The sequence below is a fragment of the Equus caballus genome, chromosome 4 (genome assembly GCF_041296265.1).
Source record: "Equus caballus isolate H_3958 breed thoroughbred chromosome 4, TB-T2T, whole genome shotgun sequence".
Classification (NCBI taxonomy): domain Eukaryota; kingdom Metazoa; phylum Chordata; class Mammalia; order Perissodactyla; family Equidae; genus Equus; species Equus caballus.
This window is the reverse complement of record NC_091687.1, coordinates 46,078,882-46,101,912: the sequence shown is the minus strand read 5'-3', so window position 1 is coordinate 46,101,912 and position 23,031 is coordinate 46,078,882. Positions and strand designations below refer to the sequence as shown.

Below are 23,031 nucleotides of genomic sequence, written 5' to 3'. Positions count from 1 at the left end.
AGCAAGATTTTCCTATGGCCATCCTATTTAAAATCATTACCAGTAAAGTTATCCTTGAAATGCTAAATATCAAGTTGCACGTTAGTATGTTTTTAATTTCCATTTGTAGGTGATTTAATAGTACAATTTCTATATTTCTGAGACTAAAATATGGGAAGTTTTTCTGTTTCCAACTTCTGCCAAACCCCTTTCCAGTAATCGCAAATGAACAATTGGTAATTTTCCTTCATTAGTAATCTATTATTAAGACTATTTGGGGGAAGCACAAAAATCCCTGGACTTAGAGGCAGAATTTTATAAATTATTTATGTTACTGTTTACTAAGTGTTTGAGCTAAGATTTCTCCAGGGCTGTAACTCTATAATCTTGAGTTATGAGAAATCAAGACACATCACATACATCCCCCACCATTTCTCTGTCCCACATCCAGTCAGTCTCAAATGTTGGTCTATTTTGTTGTCTAGTTAGCTTTCAGATTCTCTTTCCTCTCTCCATCTTCACTGCCACTACCTTAGTCCAGGCCACCACCATCACTCTCTTGATTTGCTGCATCAGCTTCCTAACTCATCTCCCTGCCTAGACTTTTGCCTTCTCCAACCCATTGTCCAAACTGCAGTCAGAGAGCAACCAGAGAGCTCTCCAAGAGCTCCCAATGGTCAAAGCTTGGACAATTTGAGCAATAAAATAAATAATGGTAGTGTTGAATTATAACCCATAAAGTAAAATAAATATCCATTGAGTCTATATGGAAACAAACAAACACATGAGGGAGAAGAGAAAGCTCTTACTTATAAAATAATTCCAGTTAATGAATATAGAAAGAATGAGGGAACCACAAAATCACCATTAGGCAAATACCACAGTAAGAATTGTGGCAGGCAAGATTCACTAAAAGATGTTAAAATCAGTGATCAAAAGTTTGGGGAGAAACTGGATATTTATATAGTCTTGTGTATTTCCCCCCAGGATTTTTAATAATTACAAAAGGAAAAAATCATAATTTTACAGTGGGGAAGCCCAGTAGACACCATCTGAACCGAGTGATCGAGGTCAACATCACTATGATAATGCGTGTTGCTATTGCGCAGCCCCAATGCCATGCACTAGGAAGGACGCCCCAACTTTGTGGTTTCCTTCCCAAAACTCTGTTACCCCAGTCTAAATCATGAGGAATCAGACAAACCCAAATTGAGGGACATTCTGCAAAATTCCTGACCAGTACTCTTAAAGGGCATCAAGATCATGGAAGACAAGAAAGACTGAGGACAGTCTGTTACAGCACAGATTGAAGGAGACTCGGCAACCCAATGCAGTGCGGGATCCTGGAACAGAAAAAGGACATTAATGGGAAAACCAGTAAAATTCAAATAAGGTTGTGGTTTAGTTAACAGTATAGTGCCAATGTTAATTTCCTGGTTTTGATAATTGTACCATGGTTATGTAAGATGCTAACATTAGGGGAAGCTGAGGAAGGGTATACAGAAACTCTGGATTCTAGCTGCCATTCTTCTATAAGCCTAAAATTATTTCAAAATAACAAGTTAAAAAAAGTGTACAATGGATCATATTGCTTCTCTGCTGAAATGCCTCCAATAGCACTTAAAGTAAGATCTGCACTTCCATACCATGGCTCATAAATTCCTCCATGATCTGGCCCAGCTCACCTCTCCAGCCACTTTTGCCTTTACCCACCATACTACCTGAGGCCTCTGGTACTCACTGTTTCCTCTGTCTGGAATGTCCCTGCCCTAATCATCCAAGAGTGGCCCCTTCTTCTTGTTCAGAGCTCAGCTTAATGGTTGCCTGCTCAGAGATGCCTTCCCTGACCGCTCAGCCCAAAGCAGCTTCTAATCAGGCTCTCTTACCTTCCCTCTCTTATGGCTCCATCTGGTATTTTTCCTTTTGTGCTTTGAGTTTGTGATTACATATTTTCTGTCTCCTGCCACTTGAATGTAAGCTCCATTAGAGCAGGGACCTCGTGTGTCTTGTCCATCTCTATGTTCCCAGTGGCAAGAACAGTGCAGAGTGCGTAATAGATCATCCATAAATCTGTGCTAAGTGAATTAACGCTGCCAAGCTAATTGGTTTTATAGTTCTTCTGTTGCCTTTTTAGGGTACATCTAAAAATCTGATCAGTGGTTAAATATGAATAGGTTTTTATTTGTCTCTGAATTCTTAAGTCCCAGTTAAGTGAAACTTTCATAAGTAGAAACTTTTGATACCTGTGTTGCTCCTGAACTTTGAACTTCTATAAATTAATTTCAGCATTTGAATTTTAAAATTAAAATTAAGGAATGACCATCTATCTCATCTCAGAAAATGACGGTCATCACTAAGTAATCCAACCTGGAGCCCAGTGCAGCTCAAACTTTTTCCACCACCCTCTGAGCAGCACTGCCGATTAATCAGAGTCTAGCTCTTAAGATGAAACCTGTTTACCACCCCAAGTTTAATCCTCAAGTCCATAAACTAATGAAAAATGATTTTTCAGGTGCTTCAGCCTGCTTAGATTTGTTTAGGAAAGAGTGCATTTCTCCAACCGTGTATGCAGGTGTCATGAAGCGGTTTCTTCCTAGCCTTAAACTAAATATGTTCATTTGGATGTGACTTGAGGCTTCAAGATAAAAAAAGGTAACAGTAGCCTCATGCTATTATGAACAAAAATGTGAAATTGCTCTCCACGGGGAAAGATTCATTGCGCAACTGAATGAGTCCCATCTTAGTAAGTGGAGAAGAGAAAGAATAGAAAGTATTAAAAAATAACAAAACTTCATGTAATTACAGGAATTTTTGTAAAGCTACATAGAACTATGGCATAAATATCTAACACAAAATAAAATAAACTGCACAAGTTTAGTAAGGCGAAAATTATAGTTAATTCAGTTTCACAAGCATTTAATTAGTGCCCTGAATAAGACTTTATGCTCAGCCTGGGGAATCCACGGTTTGGATGAGGTCCCTGTCCTGAGAAAGCTGAGTCTCCTGGGAAAGACAGACACACACCCGCCACCCGCCCACCCCCCCCCCCCCCCCACGAACACTCTTGATTCCAGATGCCTAGAGGGCGCTGCTCTGAGAGAAACAGGGATCAACTGTTTCACAGAGGAGGTAGTCTTTTAGTTGGCTTTGACTGATGAACTTGGTTTTGAGAGACAGAAGAAGGAGAGTAGCCATTTATCTCAGGAAGAATGCTTTCTGAAAGCCTCTTCTCCACTAGCATGTTTAGCGTGAAGTACAGTCACAAGTTAATAAGGAAGCAGTAATGGGTTCAACCTTCACTTCTGGATTTGTGGTTCTTGGTTAACATTCTACAGCTATTGTTGGAGAAGTGTCAGAAATGGGATGGATTCTGAAAGAAGTCTGGATTGTTCATGAAAACAGAAAAGAATCCTAGTAGCACTAAAAAGCATTTTTAGAGACACATGACATGTAAATGCATCAATACAGAAATGTGAAATAGGAGTAGTGTTCAAAGTGTGTCCATAGTAAATGCTGTGTTTAGAGAAGAAAACATTCTAGGAAGCTCAGTGTCACTCCTTGCTCAGCTGTTGGTGAATGTGTATTCCGGACCAGTGGTTGCATAACAGCCCACTGTTCCATTGTATGGATGCACTGTATTTGATTAAATCAGTCCCCAGTATAGGGAAAGAGAGTATTTTGCTATTATAAATAGCGATGCTGTGATATCTTTGTATGTACGTCTTTGTGCCTATTTTACTACTTCCTTAGGAGGTACTCCTAACAGAAGTGCAATGTCAAAAGATACATATAATTCTGTGACTTTTTATATTTACTGCCAAATCAATTGTAGAAAGCTTATACCAGTTACTATCTCACCAATAGTGCCATCTGAGGTTGTCTTTAAAATTAATGCCAAATATATACAAATATCAAGTCATTATGTTGTACACCTAAAACTAATATAATATTGTAGTCGATTATACCTCAGTTGAAGAAAAATGGCCAAGATTGGGCATACCAATTCAGATTTGGTTCCAGCTCCGCATTTTAAAAATCCGCCAAGTCATCAATCTGATCACCTACCCACCCTCAGTCCCCATCCCCACCTCCAGCCAAAAACCTGTGCCATGGAGAAGGCGTTTGAATTGCTTTACAATCAAGTAGAATGTAACTCAGAAAGCAGAGATCAAAAGTCAGCAAGAGAGAATAAGAGGAAGAAACCAACCCTACTTTATAGGCAGCCACAAAAGGTTCCCACAGTCCTACTTGACAAACTCAACTTTTTTATTTCAGCTCGAAGCAGCACATTATCGGCTCGCTTTTCACTACAGAGGTCATTTTCTGGTTCTGATTACAGGTCACCAAACGCACTGACAGATGTACTCAAGTGAATTTGATCTCTCGTTTTGTAAATGGAAGAACAGCATGAGAGTTAAATGGGGTGGCGGGTTGGGGGTGCCTACCTTGTAGCCTGCCACTTGGATTTAATTTCATCTCGTCTTTGCCTCTAGAAGAGAGAGGACCTTGTAGTTTGTCTCTCTCCTTCTCTCTGTCGTGAAAATGCTCATTGTTCATGGCTCCTTTTGGTCTTTTCTTCACCAGTCTTGTCTCAAGAAGAAAACGAACTGGGAAAATTTCTCCGATCCCAAGGCTTCCAAGATAAAACCAGAGCAGGAAAAATGATGCAAGCGACAGGAAAGGCCCTCTGCTTTTCTTCCCAGCAAAGGTGTGTGGCCTCACTCGGGCTCTACTTGGGGGATCTTCCAAGAATCTGGGACCCGCTCACTCTTGAAGGGGAGTCTCCCAATGTCTTCTAGAAGTTGCCGGAGACTGAGGAGCTGCTCTGTTCTCAGTTGTTAGTCTGTTGGTAGTGAAATCTCTAATTAAGATAACATGTATGATCTTTTTTCCTCACTAGTAATTAAACATTTTTTTTCATATTTCTTCTGGTCTATAGGGGGCGTTTTATGTGCCAGTCACTGTGAGTGCTGTCCTAGGCTTATATTTGACCTTCAGCATTGTTCATAGCATCAGTCCAGTCCCCTTCCAGCAGCTGATTAAAACAGGAATCTAATGAAACCGAGTGGAGGGTTCCTTCTCTGTGGGCAAATTAACTCTAGAGAGGTGCTGTTTAAGATGCCCTGAATCGTTCTGCTGCTACCCTGGAGCAGCAACATCAGCAGCCTCACCTGGGAACATGTTAGAAATGCAGAATCTAGGCCAGACCCCAGAACTGCTGAATCCAGATCTGCATTTTAACAATGCAGTTGATTTCAATGTACATTCAAGTTTGAGAAGCTCTGGTGCAGAGAAAATTGTGATAAATCGATGACTTTTTTGAGACTGCCATGACTCACTTTTATGGTCGGGGTAGAATGAGCAGAAGCCCCTGCATACAGTTGCACTTTGTGTCTGAGAGATTGATGCTCCTTCTGTCCTCCCCCTCCCTCAGTAACTAACAAGCCCTCCAAAATGGCACTCACTAATGTTAGGTAGGATTATACCTAAATAAGGCTTGTAGGTAGTTTCCAAAAATATTCGGGCTACAAAAATTTCACTTTCTCCAGTTGTCTGACATTTTCTTCTGTTAATTTCTCCCAACTGACTTCTCTCCTTGTGGGCCCATGGCAGACTGTTGGCCTGTTACACAGGTGTTCCTATGAAAACCCAAGAAAGGTGGAGTAGAAAAAAAGAGACAAACCATGTCAGTTTTTCAGTGGTCCCCGTCCTGGGCATTTTGGTTCTTCCTAATGACATTTGGACCCTGACTTTGTGGGCAATGTGAACTTTCAGAGTGGAGTGAAACCATTTCCAATAGTTCTCTACATTTTCCAAGAAAAGTATGTGTTTATAATCTTGAATTGTACCTCTTAATCTTATTTATAATGGTTTTTCCTTGTAAAAATAATGCATACTCATTATTGGAAAATTTAAAAACAGAAACAAACCAAACGGGGAAAATTAAAAAACAACTGAAAGTTTACTAGTAGAGATGACCCACTCTGCACTCTTTGGTAGATGCTTTCTATGCGTATACGCTTTCCCTAGCCTTGCAAGGATAATTGATCCTTGATAAATATATGTTAAACATATAATTATCACTAATTTCAGTGGGAAAAATTCTTATACATACCTGTATGCTAATATTAGCATCCATTTTTTGGGAAAAAAAGCCAAATCTCTGGACACAGTCACTACAAGAGTTACTGTTACCGATCACATAATTATTTTATAACATGGCTATCCAGTAATGGCCTTTCATGGTTGTGTACCAGATTAGCTCACAAAGCACACATATGACCTTAAGTTTATATAATCTAACCTTTGGATACAGACAAAAACAGTAAAGTAAATCAACCCACACAACTCAAATGATACTTGAAAGTATTACTACTATAAACCAGCACACTGCCCCATATCCATCATTTAATGCAGCTTGGACAACTTTGCAATTTGGAAGGTGGCCTCCTGCAAGATGGTTCTGGTTTCACGACCCTCAGCTGCTCACCAGGCACATGAAATCCAAACCAGTCCTCCTAGACTTGAAGTAGGAGGATGACATAAAACTCTCGTGAGGTTGAATTCTCAAACCTTGAATGGACATACTGTGGGATATGCCAGAATGTGTTTTTAATATAAACAGCATCATACCATACAATTTTTGTATAATATTTCATACTGATTATTTTGCAAATTGATTTTTTGATCAAATAACCTTAACACCTTTTAATGTCCCTATATACATTTTTAAAAACATCCGTGGCATAGTATTCCATTATCTGGGCGTGCCATGATACATAACCCAGCCTGCTGGCCACTACTCAAGTCACTTCCACCTTTTCCTACTAAAGGAGAAATTTCTTTGGAGTAGACCTTTAGGCACTTTATTAACTATCCCCATTGGGTCAATTTTCCTGAATGAAAGTGTGGGCCAGTCTTTCACTGAAGCTTGATATTTCTGGTTATTGAGTTTTTTCTTGGTCCAGACGGTACCTGGTAGCACAAGTAAACAGGTTTTCACCTTTCTGATTTTACATGAAACAAGTTACAGGGAAAAAAAATGAAATGATTTTGTATGCCTTTTTCTTCAAGATCTTAACATCCGTCATCATGTCATTACATCTTCAAAGGTTTCTGTCAAACTTGACAACTGTCAAAGAAATTGAGAATATTTTATTCACAAGACTCTTTTTCAGCCAGTTTAGGAAAATTGGCAAAATCCTAGGTAAGAGAAAAAGGAGGCCAGAAATGAACAGGCTCCTTAGGGGGACAGCTGAGGACTCGTTCTCTTAATTAGAAGGCTTCAGTTTTATAAACCTTCACACCAGCATTTGTTTCGCTGACTTATTTGGTAGTCATTGCTACAACTGCTCATTCAATTTGATGAAAAGTGAGTATTAAATTTAATCCAATGGTGATAAAACACAAGCTTACTTTATGGCACAACAATATGTCTTTGAAAACAACCTGCAACACATAGGTAGGATGGCGTGAGCAAGCTATCTTTAGAGAAGTGCTGAATATTTTAAAACAATGCTTTGCAGACAAGAGGAACACTAGAAAGAATAGAAAAAGGGATTTTTTTTCTTAAAGTTGATAGCCCCATTTATAATCTTATAGTGCTATGCACATGTGAAGCATTGCAGACATTCCCGGGACTGCTGAGAGCTGACTGAAGCTGCCAGCACCATTGTTGCCTTCCACTTAGTAGGATTACATTTAAATTGAAACGTAAATATTTATCATATTTTTATTCTTTGAACCTATGCTTTGCAATTTCATGGAGAAGACTGCATTTTAAGAGTGTAATTCATCTGACACTCATTTTGTGTAGGGAGATGGAAGAAGCAGTATTTCCCCCCCCAAAAAATAGATATTTTGTTCAAAGTTTTATATTCCTCAAACATTTTTTTGCTGCATATAAGTGACAATATATTATGGCAAATATTATAATTATTTTATACACACTTTGTTATATAATATACATTCATTTCTGGTGTACTATCCTTAGGTTTTGTTTTTTTATAATCATCAAGTCACATAACCTGTCTGTAAGTGCCTAACACAGTAGGCCCTCAATAAATGTACTTCCCCCCCTTCCTAGACCATTTACAAATGCTTCTATTCATTCTTTATTCTCTGCAACTGTTGGAGCAAACAGATGCCCTGGCCTTTGGAAAGTCATGCAAAATGGCCTCGCCAAGGAGGCTCTAATCATACGCATGTCCATCCCTCCTCAAAGGGCAGGCTTCAGAGGAGCAGAAGGCAGAGAGGGACCGAGAGTAGACATGGGAAGTGGTTATGCCTTGGTTAATGATTAGTCCTCCTTTAACACAGGACTGGTTTTAGCTTCAAAAGAGCATTCTTTGCCTAGGCATAATGCCACCCCTAACAATACTGATAGAAGTACTTCCTGGTGGTGTAGTCAAGTAACAGTAATCTAAGGGTAATTGTCTCTGGTTGACTCATCAGTTCACATACTTTCCATTATAACTCATGAAGTATTTCTGCAGCATTGTGTATGTTCCACGCACTGTTCTAGGCTCATGAGTTTAAGATTAGTAAAGTGTCAAGGATTCAAATTGCTGGTCCACTTAGTTTCAAGCTTGTGGCTTTATCCTCTCGTCTAGGTTGGCCCTGCGCAATCCTTTGTGTCGATTTCACCAAGAAGTGGAGACTTTTCGGCATCGGGCCATCTCGGACACTTGGCTGACGGTGAACCGCATGGAGCAGTGCCGGACTGAATACAGAGGAGCATTATTATGGATGAAGGACGTGTCACAGGAGCTTGATCCAGACCTCTGCAAGCAAATGGAGAAGTTCAGGAAGGTACGATGTTTTGTGAGGTTACCAAAAGGGGTACCTGCTGGAAGGTAGTGAGATGTGATTTGAACCCCTCTAGTGAGGAAGACCTCGTTCCAAAGCACCAAGGATGCAATTAATCATCGCTGGTGTCTTCTTATGTGACAGAATACCAATTAATGTGATATATAATTCTCTAAGGATGAGATAGAACAGACAGCTAGAAATTGCTGGGATTTAGTAACTGGTTCTAATTGAAGTCAGATTTTCATATAATGTGCACTTTTTGTAAGGTTGTCACTTTTAAATGCTTTTTCATGCATAACTAAAAATCGAGATTAGATCAAAGGAAAGTGAAAGGTGAGAACAGACTTTTGGGGAAATCTTTTTTAATTGCTAATGAATATTAAAATTAATAGAAGAGTAATGCTCCTTTGTTTTGTGAAGTTCAGAAGCAGTGGGATTTAGTTGTAAGGATTAAATAATGTGGCATTGACTCCATCTGCAGTGGACCTCTTCAGAAATTTGTCTGAGGAAAATAGGGAGCTGAGGAGATGGATATGCCCTTAAGTTTCTGTGAAATAACTGGTGAGCAGCAGAGGAAGAATCTTACATTGGTTTTTTTAATTATTTTGTGTCAATTCAAGCTGTTTGGAGATTTTGTCATAGAAGGGTACATCCTGCCACTAGGTGGCAGTCATAAACTGAGTATTTATGAAATGCAGTAAGATTTTTGTTGTGTGCAATCTTGGTAGTTCTTTGTTTGGTCGACTTGGATAAATTTCAGAGTGTGAAAGAAAAAAAATCAAGCAAATGTGAGGTTTGACATAATATTGTGTCAACTGTCTTACTCATTTCAAAGGATCCATTTATAATTAGTGATATTGCTTAAAATCCCTGGATTTCTTTTTAAGTACATCATTGTGGGGCTGTAAATGGAATGGTGTGCAAGAGGTTAGATGTGTGGGATGGACGTAAGGAGGGACCTTCTATTACTTGAGAATAGGGTCACCGATTCTTGACCTAGGTATTAGATTGATACAAATTGTTTTAAAGGTCAAGTTTTATTTTGGTTTGTGATTAAGAATCCTTCCCTATGAAGGTCCATTTTATTTCTGATCATGGATGTTCTTAATGTGTTAGCAGCATCTAACTTCTCAGTAAGGCAGGTTTCTGAGATCATGGAAAATTAGAAATGAAAAAGTCCCTTAAAGATGATCTAGTGAAATTCACTCATTCTATAAAAGAGAAAAGACCCCAAAATAGTGAATAAAACTTTTTAAGACTTGATAGCTAGATCTTGGTGAGCCCAGGCTACATTTGAAGTTACCTGACTTTCTAATCATGCCAGTAATTTGGTTTGTCTTCGGGGCTTTATTTGGGTGTTGGAGGAGGATGGAGTGGAAAGGTTAAAGAAGAAAAAGGAGGAAAAAAACCAACCCAATGTTATCTGCAGAGCACAGTGCCAGTCACTTTATGTATACTGCCTTCTTTAAGCCTCACAATAACCAAGACACAGATTTTGTGTTATAGATGAAGAAAATGATACCTATGTTAAGTAACTAGCCCAAAGTCAGACAGGGCAGTGAAAGTCAGAATCCTAGTAAATATGCATAATTTTTTTCCCTAAGAGAGAAAAAAAGGAAATTGAAGAACATGCCTAAAATTGAGAAAGGCATTTTCATAGTAATACCTCTCCTGTGGTTTATTCATTCAACAAATATTTATTGAGCACCTTCTATGTGCCAGGTAATAAAAGAATACATATGATTATTCTGGAAGGTGGGAAAATTTCACGTGGGATTGTGTGTGTTTAGTTTTGTTTTGGTGGGTGGTTACTCGCTGTGTAAGGATGAAATAGAAACCAAGCCCTTCGTCATTTGGTTTGAATGTTGAAACATTTCCCACTCTTTAGTGTCATCAATCTGTTGATTTTGGAAATACGATTTAAAAAAAGATCCTTTGCCATGCAAAAGTAGCTGAAGCAATGCCTTACTTCACAATCCCATGTGTGCTGAATTTAATTTAATAGCTGAACATGGTGTACTTAGAATTTAGGGAACAGATTTTTTTTCAGAAGTCTGTATTCAAGTGTATATTTGATTAGGTGAGACTCTCCATGAGGACAGGGATTGGATTGGTCGTCTTCATTGCCGTTAACCCCAGGGCCAGCCTAGCACCTGGCCCCACGTTAACACTCATATCGGATGGCTGGGTTCCAGCCATTGAGTTTGAAGTGCCAGACCCATGTTTTCTCAAACCTCCAGGGCGTTCCCACCACATGCAACTGATCTTGTGATGCTTTGAAAATTGACATGTGGTTTTGCAGGTAAGAAGCAGCATTATTAATTTGTGGCTGCTGCCCTCTCTGGGATGAATTTAAATTGTGGAGTTTGCTGTTTGCTTGGAGTTTTAACATGAAATTTAACTTCCAGCAAGCTTTAGTGTTTCGCCCCAGTGGGATTCCATTTAAACAGAGTCTCTGTTTATCTCTCAGAAATGTGTTACTGAAATGTATTTCTGAGTCCTCTGGGAGAGCCATCCAGCTGCAGGTGGGTCCTTAGGAGTCACTGTGGGAGGGCAAATTTCAGTCTCCTTAGAGCCAGCTGCCACCTTCACGTTTCAACTGATGAATCCTGAACTATAGTCGTATTTTGCTGTAGATTCTGTTGTTTGAGTTCACACTTCCTAAGGAGACAGCACTCTAATTCACACCTCACAAATGTGATTCCCCTGGTTGCAATCTTTAGTATGCATTCATTCATTTATTCATTCATCCAACAAATGATATTGAAGCCCTACTGCATGCTAGGCCACATGCTGAAAGATATAGTGGTGAACAAGCAGACATGATTGCTGCCCTTGTGTCGAGTGTCGTCACTTGGGGATAGAGCAGGTAAACATGATGCAGTATGATGACTCATTCTCTGGGGTAGCACATGGTGCCACAGGAGAGGCTTCCTGGAGGAAGTGGCATCTAAACAAGACATGGAGGATGAGTGAGGAGATGGGTGGAGGGCGTAGGGACAGCACAGCGGAGTTCCAGGCTGAGGAAGCAGCTTAGACAAAGGCCTTTAGGTGGAAGAAAACAGGGCACTTTCAAGGACGGGAAAGGTCCTTATAAGCAGAGTACAAAAGTTCAGGTGGGTGTGGGGACAGGGGTGCCCAGACCATGGGTCTGGAAAGGTAAGCAGTGCCACACCAGAAGGGCCATCTCCCTGAGGGCTGGGGGAAGGGAAGGGTGTTGAGAAGGGAGAAGCGTGATGGAAGTTGAGTTCTCTTGGCTCACTTGGATTTTAATGTGGAGAAGGGGTTGGCAGGACCCGCGCACTGAGGCTGCCAGAGCTGCTGGAAGGCTTTTGTAGGGCCCCTTCCAGACCTGGGTACCCATGGAAGGGAGAGGAAAGCAGACCAGAGAGAAACATCCCATTCTGACCTCTACCCCACTCCATAAGGGCCCCACTTTAATTACCGAGCTCTTCGTTCAATTTAGAAAAGAGCAGAATAAGTATAAATAAATAGCAAGATCAAATGTACTTTCACCTCCAACCAAAGCTTTTTTCATAGTCTTCAAAATGCTAAGAAACTTTTTTAATAACACACAGTGAGCATGACCGAAATGATGAATGAAAGCCTTAAAATTAAACAAAGCAAATAATCTGTTTTCATTCTGGCACCCTTTGAAGCATGTGGGCCTGATGACAGAGCTCTCAGCAGCAACATTAATAAGCATTTATTAAGCGCCCGTATTTGGGGATGGAAATACAAAGAGGTGGAAAAACTTGATCCCAGCCCTCAAGAAGGACCCTGCTAGTCATCTGTTCCTTGTCAAAATTACCGTGATAAACAAGACACCTGGAGAGTGTGGCCATATGTAGCTGTTCTCCTGAAGACCCAGTAATAGGAAGCAGTGGGTGAATTTAAATAGGCAGGGCTGGGCGGCCGTGTACACTGGAAGCCCCTCCTGACGGTGTGATTCACCCCAGAGGGAAATGGACGGGAGACTACACCACGGGGTATTTTACGAGCAGTTACAACGTGTGATATATGTGTCCTTTGAAGGCAGAGTAAAAGGGTATAATTTAAAAATAGAAGTCAGCTTCTTGTAGCAGATTACATCAGCTTAAGTTGTGAGCTCACAGAAGAGCCTTTGCAGCCTGATGCCCTTGAGAGAGTCCTCCTGTGGTCAATTAAGTGTCTTGTTTTTCTTGAAAGTCAGAAATGGGATGGAGGGTAATTATTCTAAATGGAATAAAAGCTGCGTTAGGTGTAAGAAAATAGTTCTGAATCCCCTAAAGAGATAATATGGAAATGTATACGTGGGCATTTGTATGAGTCGGAGTCCTTATAGACAAGGACAAGGGACCAGCGTTTTAATGAGGGCCAGTTTCTAAATGGCTTAGTGAAATCCTACAGCATTTGTCAAGCGTTTTGTCATCATAATTCAAAACGGTATCTAAAAGGCAAGGTAGGAAATATGAATGATACACATTGGTATTCTCGGGCTTATATCTATTTAAAATAGTGTTAAGTTTTGGAGAGCTGTTCATTCAGTTAAGTCATATTCTCAAGGAAGAGAAGGCTTATTAACAAATGGTGGTGCTTAATAGCTGGGACTTTATTAGGGTCATCAGTCAGTGGTGTTCCTGTGTCCCAGCGAAGGTTTGGGTCTATAGAGCTTGGTCAAAGACTAGTAAACAGTATTGATGTTAGAGGTTTTTTTTTCCTGTGGACAAAGACTTGGGTTAATTAATTTGACAGTATCATTAATTACTGCTGAGAGCATTGGTCTTTGTCAGAGGTTGGACTCTTAGCAATTGAGGGCAGGTCCCGTGGGAACTGGAGATGCCAAGTAATGTAGGAGCATCACCACTCAGCCGTCTCCCCGTCCTGTGATAAAGGCCTTTCCTTTTCGCCTGGACCATCCAGCTTTCCAGCTTAAACCAGTGTTCTGCTTCAGTTCAGTGCCAAGGGCACGACGGACAGCACCTAACAAGTTGTGTAAAGTGAATGTGGAACATTCCGGTTTGGGCCCATACAATAGGCCAGCACTGTCTGTCAGTTTAAGCAGTACCTGGACTCCCAGGGCTTTGCTTAATTCACACATAAATGGGAAGCGGGGGTTGACCCATCGTCTCATCTGTCTCTTCTAGTTCTAAAAGTCTATGCTCTGGATTGAGTTCTTTGATGAGGTGACAGTTCCTTTTGTAAAGCTAATACTGTCTTTAACAGATCTGTTTCATGACTCTCCATTTTCATTTGCTGATTTTTGGTGTGTGTCTGTTGTTTGTTTTGTTTTGGTTGTTTAGGCTGCCTGTTTGGGTTTTTTTTTTTTTTTAATTTCTTATTGTGGTCTAAATAGTTTATAATGTGAAATTTCAGTTGTACATTAATATTTGTCAAACACCATATAAATGTGCCCCTGCACTCCTTGTGCCCATAGGGTACCTGTTTTTTTGTGGTCCCCAAGAAGATTGAATCTAGCTGCTAATCCCCACCCTTGGGTTACTGTTTCTTTATACTACCTAAATGCCATAGGGAAAACATGCCCTTTTCCTATGGCACAACTGGGAAGGGAACAAATAATTGCACCCTTGCTTTCATTTCTGAATTTCATGAGATGAGGACTTTGGGGCTTTGTGTATCTTTTATTGATTTCCCCCACTGAACTTGGTGAACAGCAAAAATTAGTTTCAGTGTTAAGCCAAGACCATTTGGGATAGCATGCATGAAACAGATAACTCTTGCAGAGCTGGTGGCTGGCGGGCTGCTGCTCCTGATTAGAAGTAGAGAGGAGGAGGGAACATGACCTCAGAGTTGGGATGGCTCTACACTCTCTTCCCAGCCCTGCCTACAACCAGCTGTAACAGTGTGGAGAAGTCTAGAAGTCTATTGCAATTTTCTCACACACTAAAGGAGAGGTAGGTACTAGATGATCACCAAGCTGTTCCAGCTGTAACATTTTTATTAATTCTTTCTCTACATCATTAAGCTCTAAAATCCTTAAGTGCATCTACAGAGAAGTGTAGACACTGGGGCAAGGCTAACATGTCCTTTGTTGGTGTGGTGTTTTCCTCCTATTGCAAGGAAGTTCTACTTGCTGAGTCTGCTCAGTCTTGTTGCTCCAATCTTAGACTCTGGAAAAGAAAAATGTTTTACTCATAATTCTTGGGTAGAGGAGCCTCTGGTATTTACAAACTGATAATATTTATCTCTTAATTAGATATTAATACTTTTTTGCAAGGGCAGAAACCTGTGGCCCATGGGCCAGCCACCTGTTTTTCTAAATAAACTTTCTATTGTTACCCAACCATGCCCATTCATTTACTTACTGTCTATGGTTGCTTTCACAATACCATGGCAGAGTTGAGTAGTTACAACACAGAGTGTGGTCTGCAAAGCCAAAATCTTTACTTTTTTGCCCTGTTACAGAAAAGAGTTTGCTGTAAAAAAAAAAAAAACTCCAAAAAACCAAAAACCTGTAAAAAAAAAAAAAAAAACACCTGTAGTACATGTTGAGGTTAAGGAGTTTGGGGAATTTAAAATTTTTTAATTATGGTAAAACACATAACATAAAATTTACCATCTTAACCATTTTTGTGCCCAGTTCAGTAGTAAGTATATTGACCTTGTTGCACAACAGATCTCCAAACCTTTTTCATCTTGCAAAACTGAAACTCTGTACCCATTAAACAACCACTCCCCTTTTCTCCCTCCTCAGCCCCTGGTAACCATCATTCTACTTTTTGTTTTTATGAATTTGGCTACTTTAGATACCTCATATAAGTGGAATCATGCAGTGTTTGTCTTTTTGTGACTGGCCTATTTCACTTAGCATAATGTCTTCAAAATTCATCCATGTTGTAGCCTGTGGCAGGATTTTCTTCCTCTTCGAGGCTGAATAGTATTCCATTGCATGTATATACCACATTTTATTTCTCTGCTCATTTATTGATGGACACATTTGGGTTTCTTCCATCTCTTGGCTGTTGTAAATAGTGCTGCTATGAACATAGGTGTGTAAATAGCTCTTTAAGAACCTCCTGTGAACCCCAAATCCACAATAAACCAACATAATATGCATCTTATAAATATTTGTGTTACTGAATGAAATTTAATCCTGCCATTGAATAAAAATGAGACTCAGCCTATGCTAGGTGAAATCATTTGATTTTATCCTAGAACATCTTGCTTACACATACTAATTCATAATTTAGATTATCTAATTCCTATAAGAATAATAAATATTGGTACAGTTTTAAAAAATAAACATATGTAATACTGTAGAAGTTAATATGTCGGCATAAAATATATTTTTTCCTGGAGGGCTGGAGAGGACTGCTTCTTATTTGAGACGGATGTCAAATCTTTGCCTATGGCATTTGTCTAAATTGTTTAAGGGAAAAGCTTGCTTGACTCAAGTTTCAAAGTGAACTCTAGACAAAAGTGCGTTAGGGAAGTGTGAACTGATCTGGCCCAAGATAGTTTTCCTTTTGCCAGATTGGCTTTTCTTCCTAAGACTTATGTTTGTTGGATGGCATATGCAAGCCTGGTTTCTAGAATTTCGTGGATGATAATATACAAAATATACAGATTTTACTGAGTAGAATCCTCGGTTTCAGGTCAAAATGCTGCCATATAATGAGCCCATCTTACAACAAGGGCTTCTCAGTGCTCAGCAGCTAGAATCTCTTGGATGGATTCATTATTTCCATGTTTCCTCGCGTTGTGCTTTTGGCTGCAAGGTCAGAGGGATGGCTGGTGCCCATGACACCCTCCCCCCCTCCCCTGCCCAACCACAGGCTGTTCCATCTGCCTGTGCCTCCTTTTGGTAGCTCCTGAAGAAGGTGTCATTATAGATTATGCTTAAATGGAAAATTACTGTATTCAAGTAGGGTGATATACTAGTTACTCTCTCTCTAGTTGCAGTCTCCAAGTCTGTCATATCTCTGTATCCTTCTAGATTACCCTTTTCCTTTTGGGTAACAGCTCAAATATCATCTTTTCTAGCTAGTCCTCTTATTCTCTCATGGCAAATTGGTTATGATTTTTACCATCTTCAAGAATTTACTATGAAAAAAGACAGTTGCACCCTGGTGGGTCAGCTTAGCACTCTCATTTTAAATGTTTATGATTTAGGGATTCATCTCACTATGTTATTACTCTTATTTTATAAAATGTTGATTTACTTAGATACATTAAAAAATGTAAGATTTATTTAATTTCAAACAGGAGCAGTATAGCTACTATTTCCTGAGTGCCAATAGCTTTATAGTACTATAAGTTACCTTTTTTGGGGGGGGGAGGTGAGGAAGATTGGCCCTGAGCTAACATCTGTTGCCAATCTTCCTCTTTTTGCTTGAGGAAGATTGTCGCTGAGCCAACATCTGTGCCAGTCTTCCTCTGTTTTATATGTGGGTCGCTGCCACAGCATGGCTTGATGAGCAGTGTGTAGGTCCACACCTGGGATCTGAACCTGTGAACCCTGGGCTGCCAAAGCAAAGCACACAACTTAACCACTACACCATTGGGCCAGCCCCTGTAAGCTACTTTTATTAGAGTTTAAAAGAATTTCCTTCAAATACATTCTTCTTTGCAACCAGACTTTTCAGTGACAGAAAAAATAATGAGTTGATGGTTGACTAAATTGTCACTTTCACATAAGACTGGATTTATAAATTGGCTATGCAGAGTTAATATTTCAGAAAGAAATCTCTAAATCACAATTGCTTTAGGGAAAACCCGTGTTCTAAGGGATATTGAGAAGCTTTGAATAGCACTTTTTAAATGATTGATTATTTTTGTGAACCCCAACAAAGTGTTCCTAACAGGATTTATCCCAAGCAGTATTGGCCCCCTAATGGAGTCATAGACTGGCAGTGCTTTCACAGGTTTCCTGTCTCCCAGGGAAACTCAGAATCCCCTTGTATCCCAAGTCCTAAGTCTAGCCATACTTGATTGTTTGAACTATCAAAAGAATGAGTCAATAGGAAACTCGTATTTTCCATTCATAGTTCTGAGATTTAAAAAAAAAAAATTGATGATTCCTTGATCTCCAGAGAACGATATAATACTAATTTAAGAGGGAAATTAGCCAATTGAGGCCGGAGTATTACCCAGCATATGACTTAGCCAAGGGTGGGTCTGTTCACTAAATTGTGCAGGATTCTTGACCACTTTCAACTCACTTCTTCAAAGAGTAGCTTCACTTTGCCTCTTTTAATGAGTTTTGGTAAAAGTAAAATTACTTAAACAGAAAGCAACTTTTTATTTTTTTATTTTTTTATTTTTTATTGAGTTAATGATAGGTTACAATCTTGTGAAATTTCAGTTGTACATTATTGTTTGTCAGTCGTGTTGTAGGTGCACCACTTCAGCCTTTGTGCCTACCCCCTACCCCCTCTTTCCCCTGGTAGCCACTAATCTGTTCTCTTTGTCTACATTTTTAAATTCCTCATATGAGTGGAGTCATACAGAGATTGTCCTTCTCTATCTGGATTATTTCACTTAACATAATTCCCTCAAGGTCCATCCATGTTGTTGTGAATGGGACGATTTTGTTCAAACAGAAAGCAGCTTTAAAGTATCTGTGCTTAGCCTTCTAGCATAAAATTTTCAGGACAATTCCAGGTATAATAAAATTACCCCAAGTGAAAAAATTCTGTTTCATATTCGGCAATTATCCCACACTTAATCATTGCACAAGATAAATGAGACTCGTATATAGGAGCCCTAAAATCTTAAACTGGCCAATTTTACATGGACTCAGGGAGCTCTAAAAAGAAGCAGGCCCTTGAAAGGCCATTAGTACAACTTTGAAATGAAATTCCCACATGCATTAATCAAGCTTCTGTTGTTCCCATCAAATGAAATATGATTTTAGGGCTTGGTAACACTTCACACTTGATTGGCTCTTTCTATCCGACTACCCATCTATCTGTCCATCCATCTATTTAAATTCACTCCCCAGCTGTGAGTCTGAGACAACCATTGTCATTTAGATGCTGATTCCTTACTGTGGTTCTTCTGGCGACTGCTGACATTGGAATAAGGGATACTTCTCAAGATAGATTAATTATATAAACAAATTGAGGGATGGGTTGGTTGGGTTTTTTTTCTGCTTTGTTCTTTTAAATAGTTTTTGTCTCTTTTTTCTAGGCATTTAGAGGTAAGACTCTGCATTCTTAAAAGCAAAAATAGTTCATGGGTATTAGTTCACGTTCTGAGAGAGGTCCAGGCAAAGAGACTTGGAAAATACCCACATGGAGGGAAGAAGGACCATATGAAAAGCCCATAGATTAATAATGCGTGTGAAATAAATGAAGAAATTTCTCAAATAGACAGGGAGACTGAAAAGAAGCTAGCAGAGTAAAATATGTTACATTTAGGATCTTGTTTCCTTTCATTTTTTTTAATCTTAAATTAGGGGGACAAGGATGCAGGCTACAGTAATTGCTTCTGGGGCAGGGAACTAGATTGGGGGTGGAAGGGGGTGAGAGGAGAGAAGATAAGCAGAGATGAGCGTGAGGGGAGGTTTCACCGTATGACTTTTTGTGCCTTTAAAATTTTGTGCTGTGTGCATGTATTATCCTTAAAGTAATTTGTATTAAAAAATAATGAGAATTAATGAGATTAGAATGACAGCAAATAAGATTTGGTAGAAGGAAAGGGAGAATGACAGAAAACTCTCTTCAGTTGACAAAAATTGGGACAGTTTTTTTGTTTGTTTCTTTTTAATAATAATAAAAGGAAGAGAGAAGACAGGCTTTAGAAGCCAAGATGGGAAACTAAGTTCCAAAGGTGATGTCAGACGGGCAGCCCGATGGAGGAGGTCGGAGGATGAAGTCATTTTCGAAAGCCATCAGCAGGGAGAGCCATGTGAGGTGGTTAAGTCACTGAGGGATGAAAGAATCGAAACAACGCCTGAGGGAAACCCACCAAAATCAAGAAAGATGAGAACATTTCTGTTAAAGCCTTTACTGTTCTAAGAGAACTGGGATAAGCAGAGTTATGCTTATCCTGAAGCGTTTAGAAAAAGGTGAGAAAGTAAAAACATAATTTTTCCTATCTCCCCTCAATTTCATCCTAGAAGGAACAACTTCTATTATTTTGCACCAGTGAGAATGTAAATAAAATTCCTTCCCAAAGAATTTTCCACCCCATGCTGAGGCCTTTGAGTTGGGTTGTAGCATCATATAGGCTGATATTTGGTCTTTTAATTTGGAAGTTTTCTGCTGGCTTTAATGACTTGTGCTGTGTTCATCGTCCACTTTTAATTCTCATTCATGCTGTTTAATATGCTCAGCCAAAATCTTTCCTTGCAGTATCTCTCTCAACTCTTTTCCTCTAAATCTAGCAGTTTCATCAGTTACTTTTTATCGGTAGTCTTCCAGATTTTACAAACTAAACCAAGAGTATTTAGGCTACTGTGAGCCCTAATTTTGTCGTTAAAATTTCTTGAGAAGTAATATCAGTTGCCACAAATCAATCTATATCCCTCTGGCTTCTTAGTATTTATTTATCACTAGTTTATTTTTAATACTCTCTCAAGGGCCTCTTAATGCTCACATTTAAAAAGTAATTGAAATACATGCGGATTCTAAATCACACATCTTTTTGCGCACACGTTATGGACTGGGCTCCTGCTAACAGAGTTGTGTGTCAAAGTCAGATACAACTGGGAAGGCAGAAGGCCATCGCTGCTCCCTGGGTTTCCAGAGACAGCATAGGTTCTCAAGTTTCACTGGAATTTTATCATGGTCACCACATATCAAGTGTTTTAGAATAGAACGTTGGAAGCATCTTTAGTTTTAAAGCTTCCGTACCTTTCTCATCCAGGCTGTGTAGGGGATCCTTCCTCCCCCTCCTTCCCCAAGCCCTGCTAGGAAAAGCCAGTGATTTGTAAATTGAAGCTATGTCAGCTAAAGCTTTTATTGGTACTTATTATCCGGGCCTCCGTCTGCTTTTAATTTTAATTCTGTGCCAAAAGAACTAGCTTTGCCTTTTTTTAAAAAAAGTTTTGCACGTCTTCCTCTTGAAAATAAAAAGCAACAGCTAAAAGTAGTGACATGAAGCCAGACAATGGTTCGGTTTCCTAAGTGAGGCTTCCTCTTCCCTCTCCTTAGCGTATTTTAGGTTTGGGGCAAAACCTCTTGTATTCTGTATTGACCTACTTGTCCCTCTTTTCTCCCTGGCATATCCCCATTTCCCCCACCATTTTGCAATTTCAGCTAATAACTTGTGTAAGTAAAGTAGGCATTGAGAAACTGATGTGAGGAAAGAGGATTTTGAAAAGAAAATGAAGATTTCATCGACTTTTTCACTTATTCTTCAATCGAGAAAATAAGAACAACATATTTTAAGAGAGTGTTAAACACAAATTGTGAAAAAAGTCAAAATATTGCTCATTTTTTGTTTAAAGATATATCTTTTTCATGATACAAAAGCACAGCAGATATTTAAGCTCCACACTGAACAATATGATAGGTTTATTTATGTAAGATAATTAACATATTTGAATTTTTTCCCAGCCTGGGGTTTTTCTTAGCATTCTGCCTTATAGATAGATGTAGCAGCTACTTAAATATGTACATACTGTAGACTATTTCTGATTAAATATTTGTAAAATGGTCTTCAGTTTACAAAGCTGTTTCGTATTCATTACTTCATGAAATCTACACAGCAGTTTAGTAGGGGTAAGAAGTCTTTGTCCCATTTCACAGCTAAGAGCACTGAGGTCCCAGGAGTCTGACTTGCCCACAGCCACATGTATGAACCAGGATTCGAACCCAAGTCCTCTGACTCCGTAGTCAATGCTCTTTCTACACTCAGCCCCAAGTTCCTCCTAATCCAGTAAATGGGTCTCTGGGTAGCGCTGGGTTGCTGTGGGAGAAAGTGGTTTTGTGGTGGAAGAGATCCAGCTTTGCATTAAAGTAACAGCCCCATCTTCCAGCATGTTCTGCATCCTCTGTTTTCATTTCCTCTGACCCCAGGGAGTCATTTTACCAGCACCCTTAAGGAGTATTGGGATTTTTTTTTTCCTTCTCACCAGGCCAGCCCATCAATCTGTCTGTCTTCTGAATATCTAGTCAGATATTTCTGTGTTCAGCGTTTATCACTTCTCCCGTTCCACCTTGTTCTGTGAATGCCCTTTTGATGTGAAATGGCTGGTCTCCAGCATGAGTTCCTTGGGGTCAGGTGCCTGAATCCTACAGCAGTTACACTTCAAGCTCAGGGTCCCAGGCCTGAGGGGATGATATAAGGCTCATTGATGGAAAGTAGACACCGCAAAGGCCAGCACCCTGGCCAAGGGTCCTGTGCATATTGGCTTGTGGGTTTAAAGCCAGTACTTTATGGAAAAGTTTTTACTCATAAAAGGAAAGTAACAGAGAAAGAGAGCTGGCCCCCAGCGATGTTTCCAGTAAAGGACATCTTCCTGCATATTCAACTAACCCTGAGTTAGGGCCTCTCTGGCCTACGTTGAGGATAACAACTCTGAGAAGCAAATTGGACATGGAGAATCCTGGGTCCCACCTAAAGACTCTGATGCAGGAGTCCTGGGGTGGGGCACAGAAGGCTGATTATTTAATGGGCTCCCAAGGTGATTCCCATGCTGGAGCCTGGGACCATGCCTGGGGCCATATTTCCCCAGAGCACCACTGCGGAATAGCTGATGCTCACAGTGATGGCTGATCCAACAAAAAAGGTGATCTTGTTCTATTTAACAACGTTCAAGACGAAAGATGTCTTCATTAGACAGATGTCAAATGTGTGAAGATTCTTATTTTTAAATTTTTTTTTAAAATAAAATAAACTTGGGGCCCTCCCAGTGCCGCAGGGGTTAAGTTTGCGCACTCTGCTTCAGTGGCCCAGGGTTCTCCAGTTCAGATCCCGGGCATGGACCTACGTACCGCTTATCAAGCCATGCTGTGGCAGGCGTCCCACATATAAAGTAGAGGAAGATGGGCACAGATGTTAGCTCAGGGCCAGTCTTCCTCAGCAAAAAGAGGATTGGTGGCAGATGTTAGCTCAGGGCTGGTCTTCCCCAGAAAAAAAAAAAAAATAGAATAAACTTGAATTATATGGAAAAGTCGCTTAAATGAAACACTTGATTCCCCAGGAATCCTGCTCTATTAAGCATTATTGTGCTTTTTGGTATTCACCATACATGTTTCTTTCAACTCTAGAGCCTAGGGATTTGTATACCATAGGCACTCACATATACTTACTTTGCTCATCTACGGTCAGTACTAACTTTGCTAATTAAAT

General features: G+C 39.8%; 1 protein-coding gene across 39 annotated transcripts in view; it reads left to right on the top strand.

Moving 5' to 3' along the window:
* The window catches only part of ICA1 (islet cell autoantigen 1), a 142,203-nt gene that overhangs the window by 27,501 nt on the left and 91,671 nt on the right, over positions 1 to 23,031 (top strand). For 34 of the 39 annotated variants that reach the window (XM_070264526.1, XM_070264533.1, XM_070264524.1 and 31 more), the window contains 2 exons: positions 4,564 to 4,687; positions 8,592 to 8,790. In XM_070264526.1, coding sequence (XP_070120627.1) covers positions 4,564 to 4,687; positions 8,592 to 8,790 — 323 coding nt within the window. Of the gene's footprint in view, positions 1 to 4,563; positions 4,688 to 8,591; positions 8,791 to 19,512; positions 22,826 to 23,031 lie in introns of those variants that run through there. The other 5 variants (XM_070264547.1, XM_070264548.1, XM_070264550.1 and 2 more) reach the window with 5 other exon arrangements.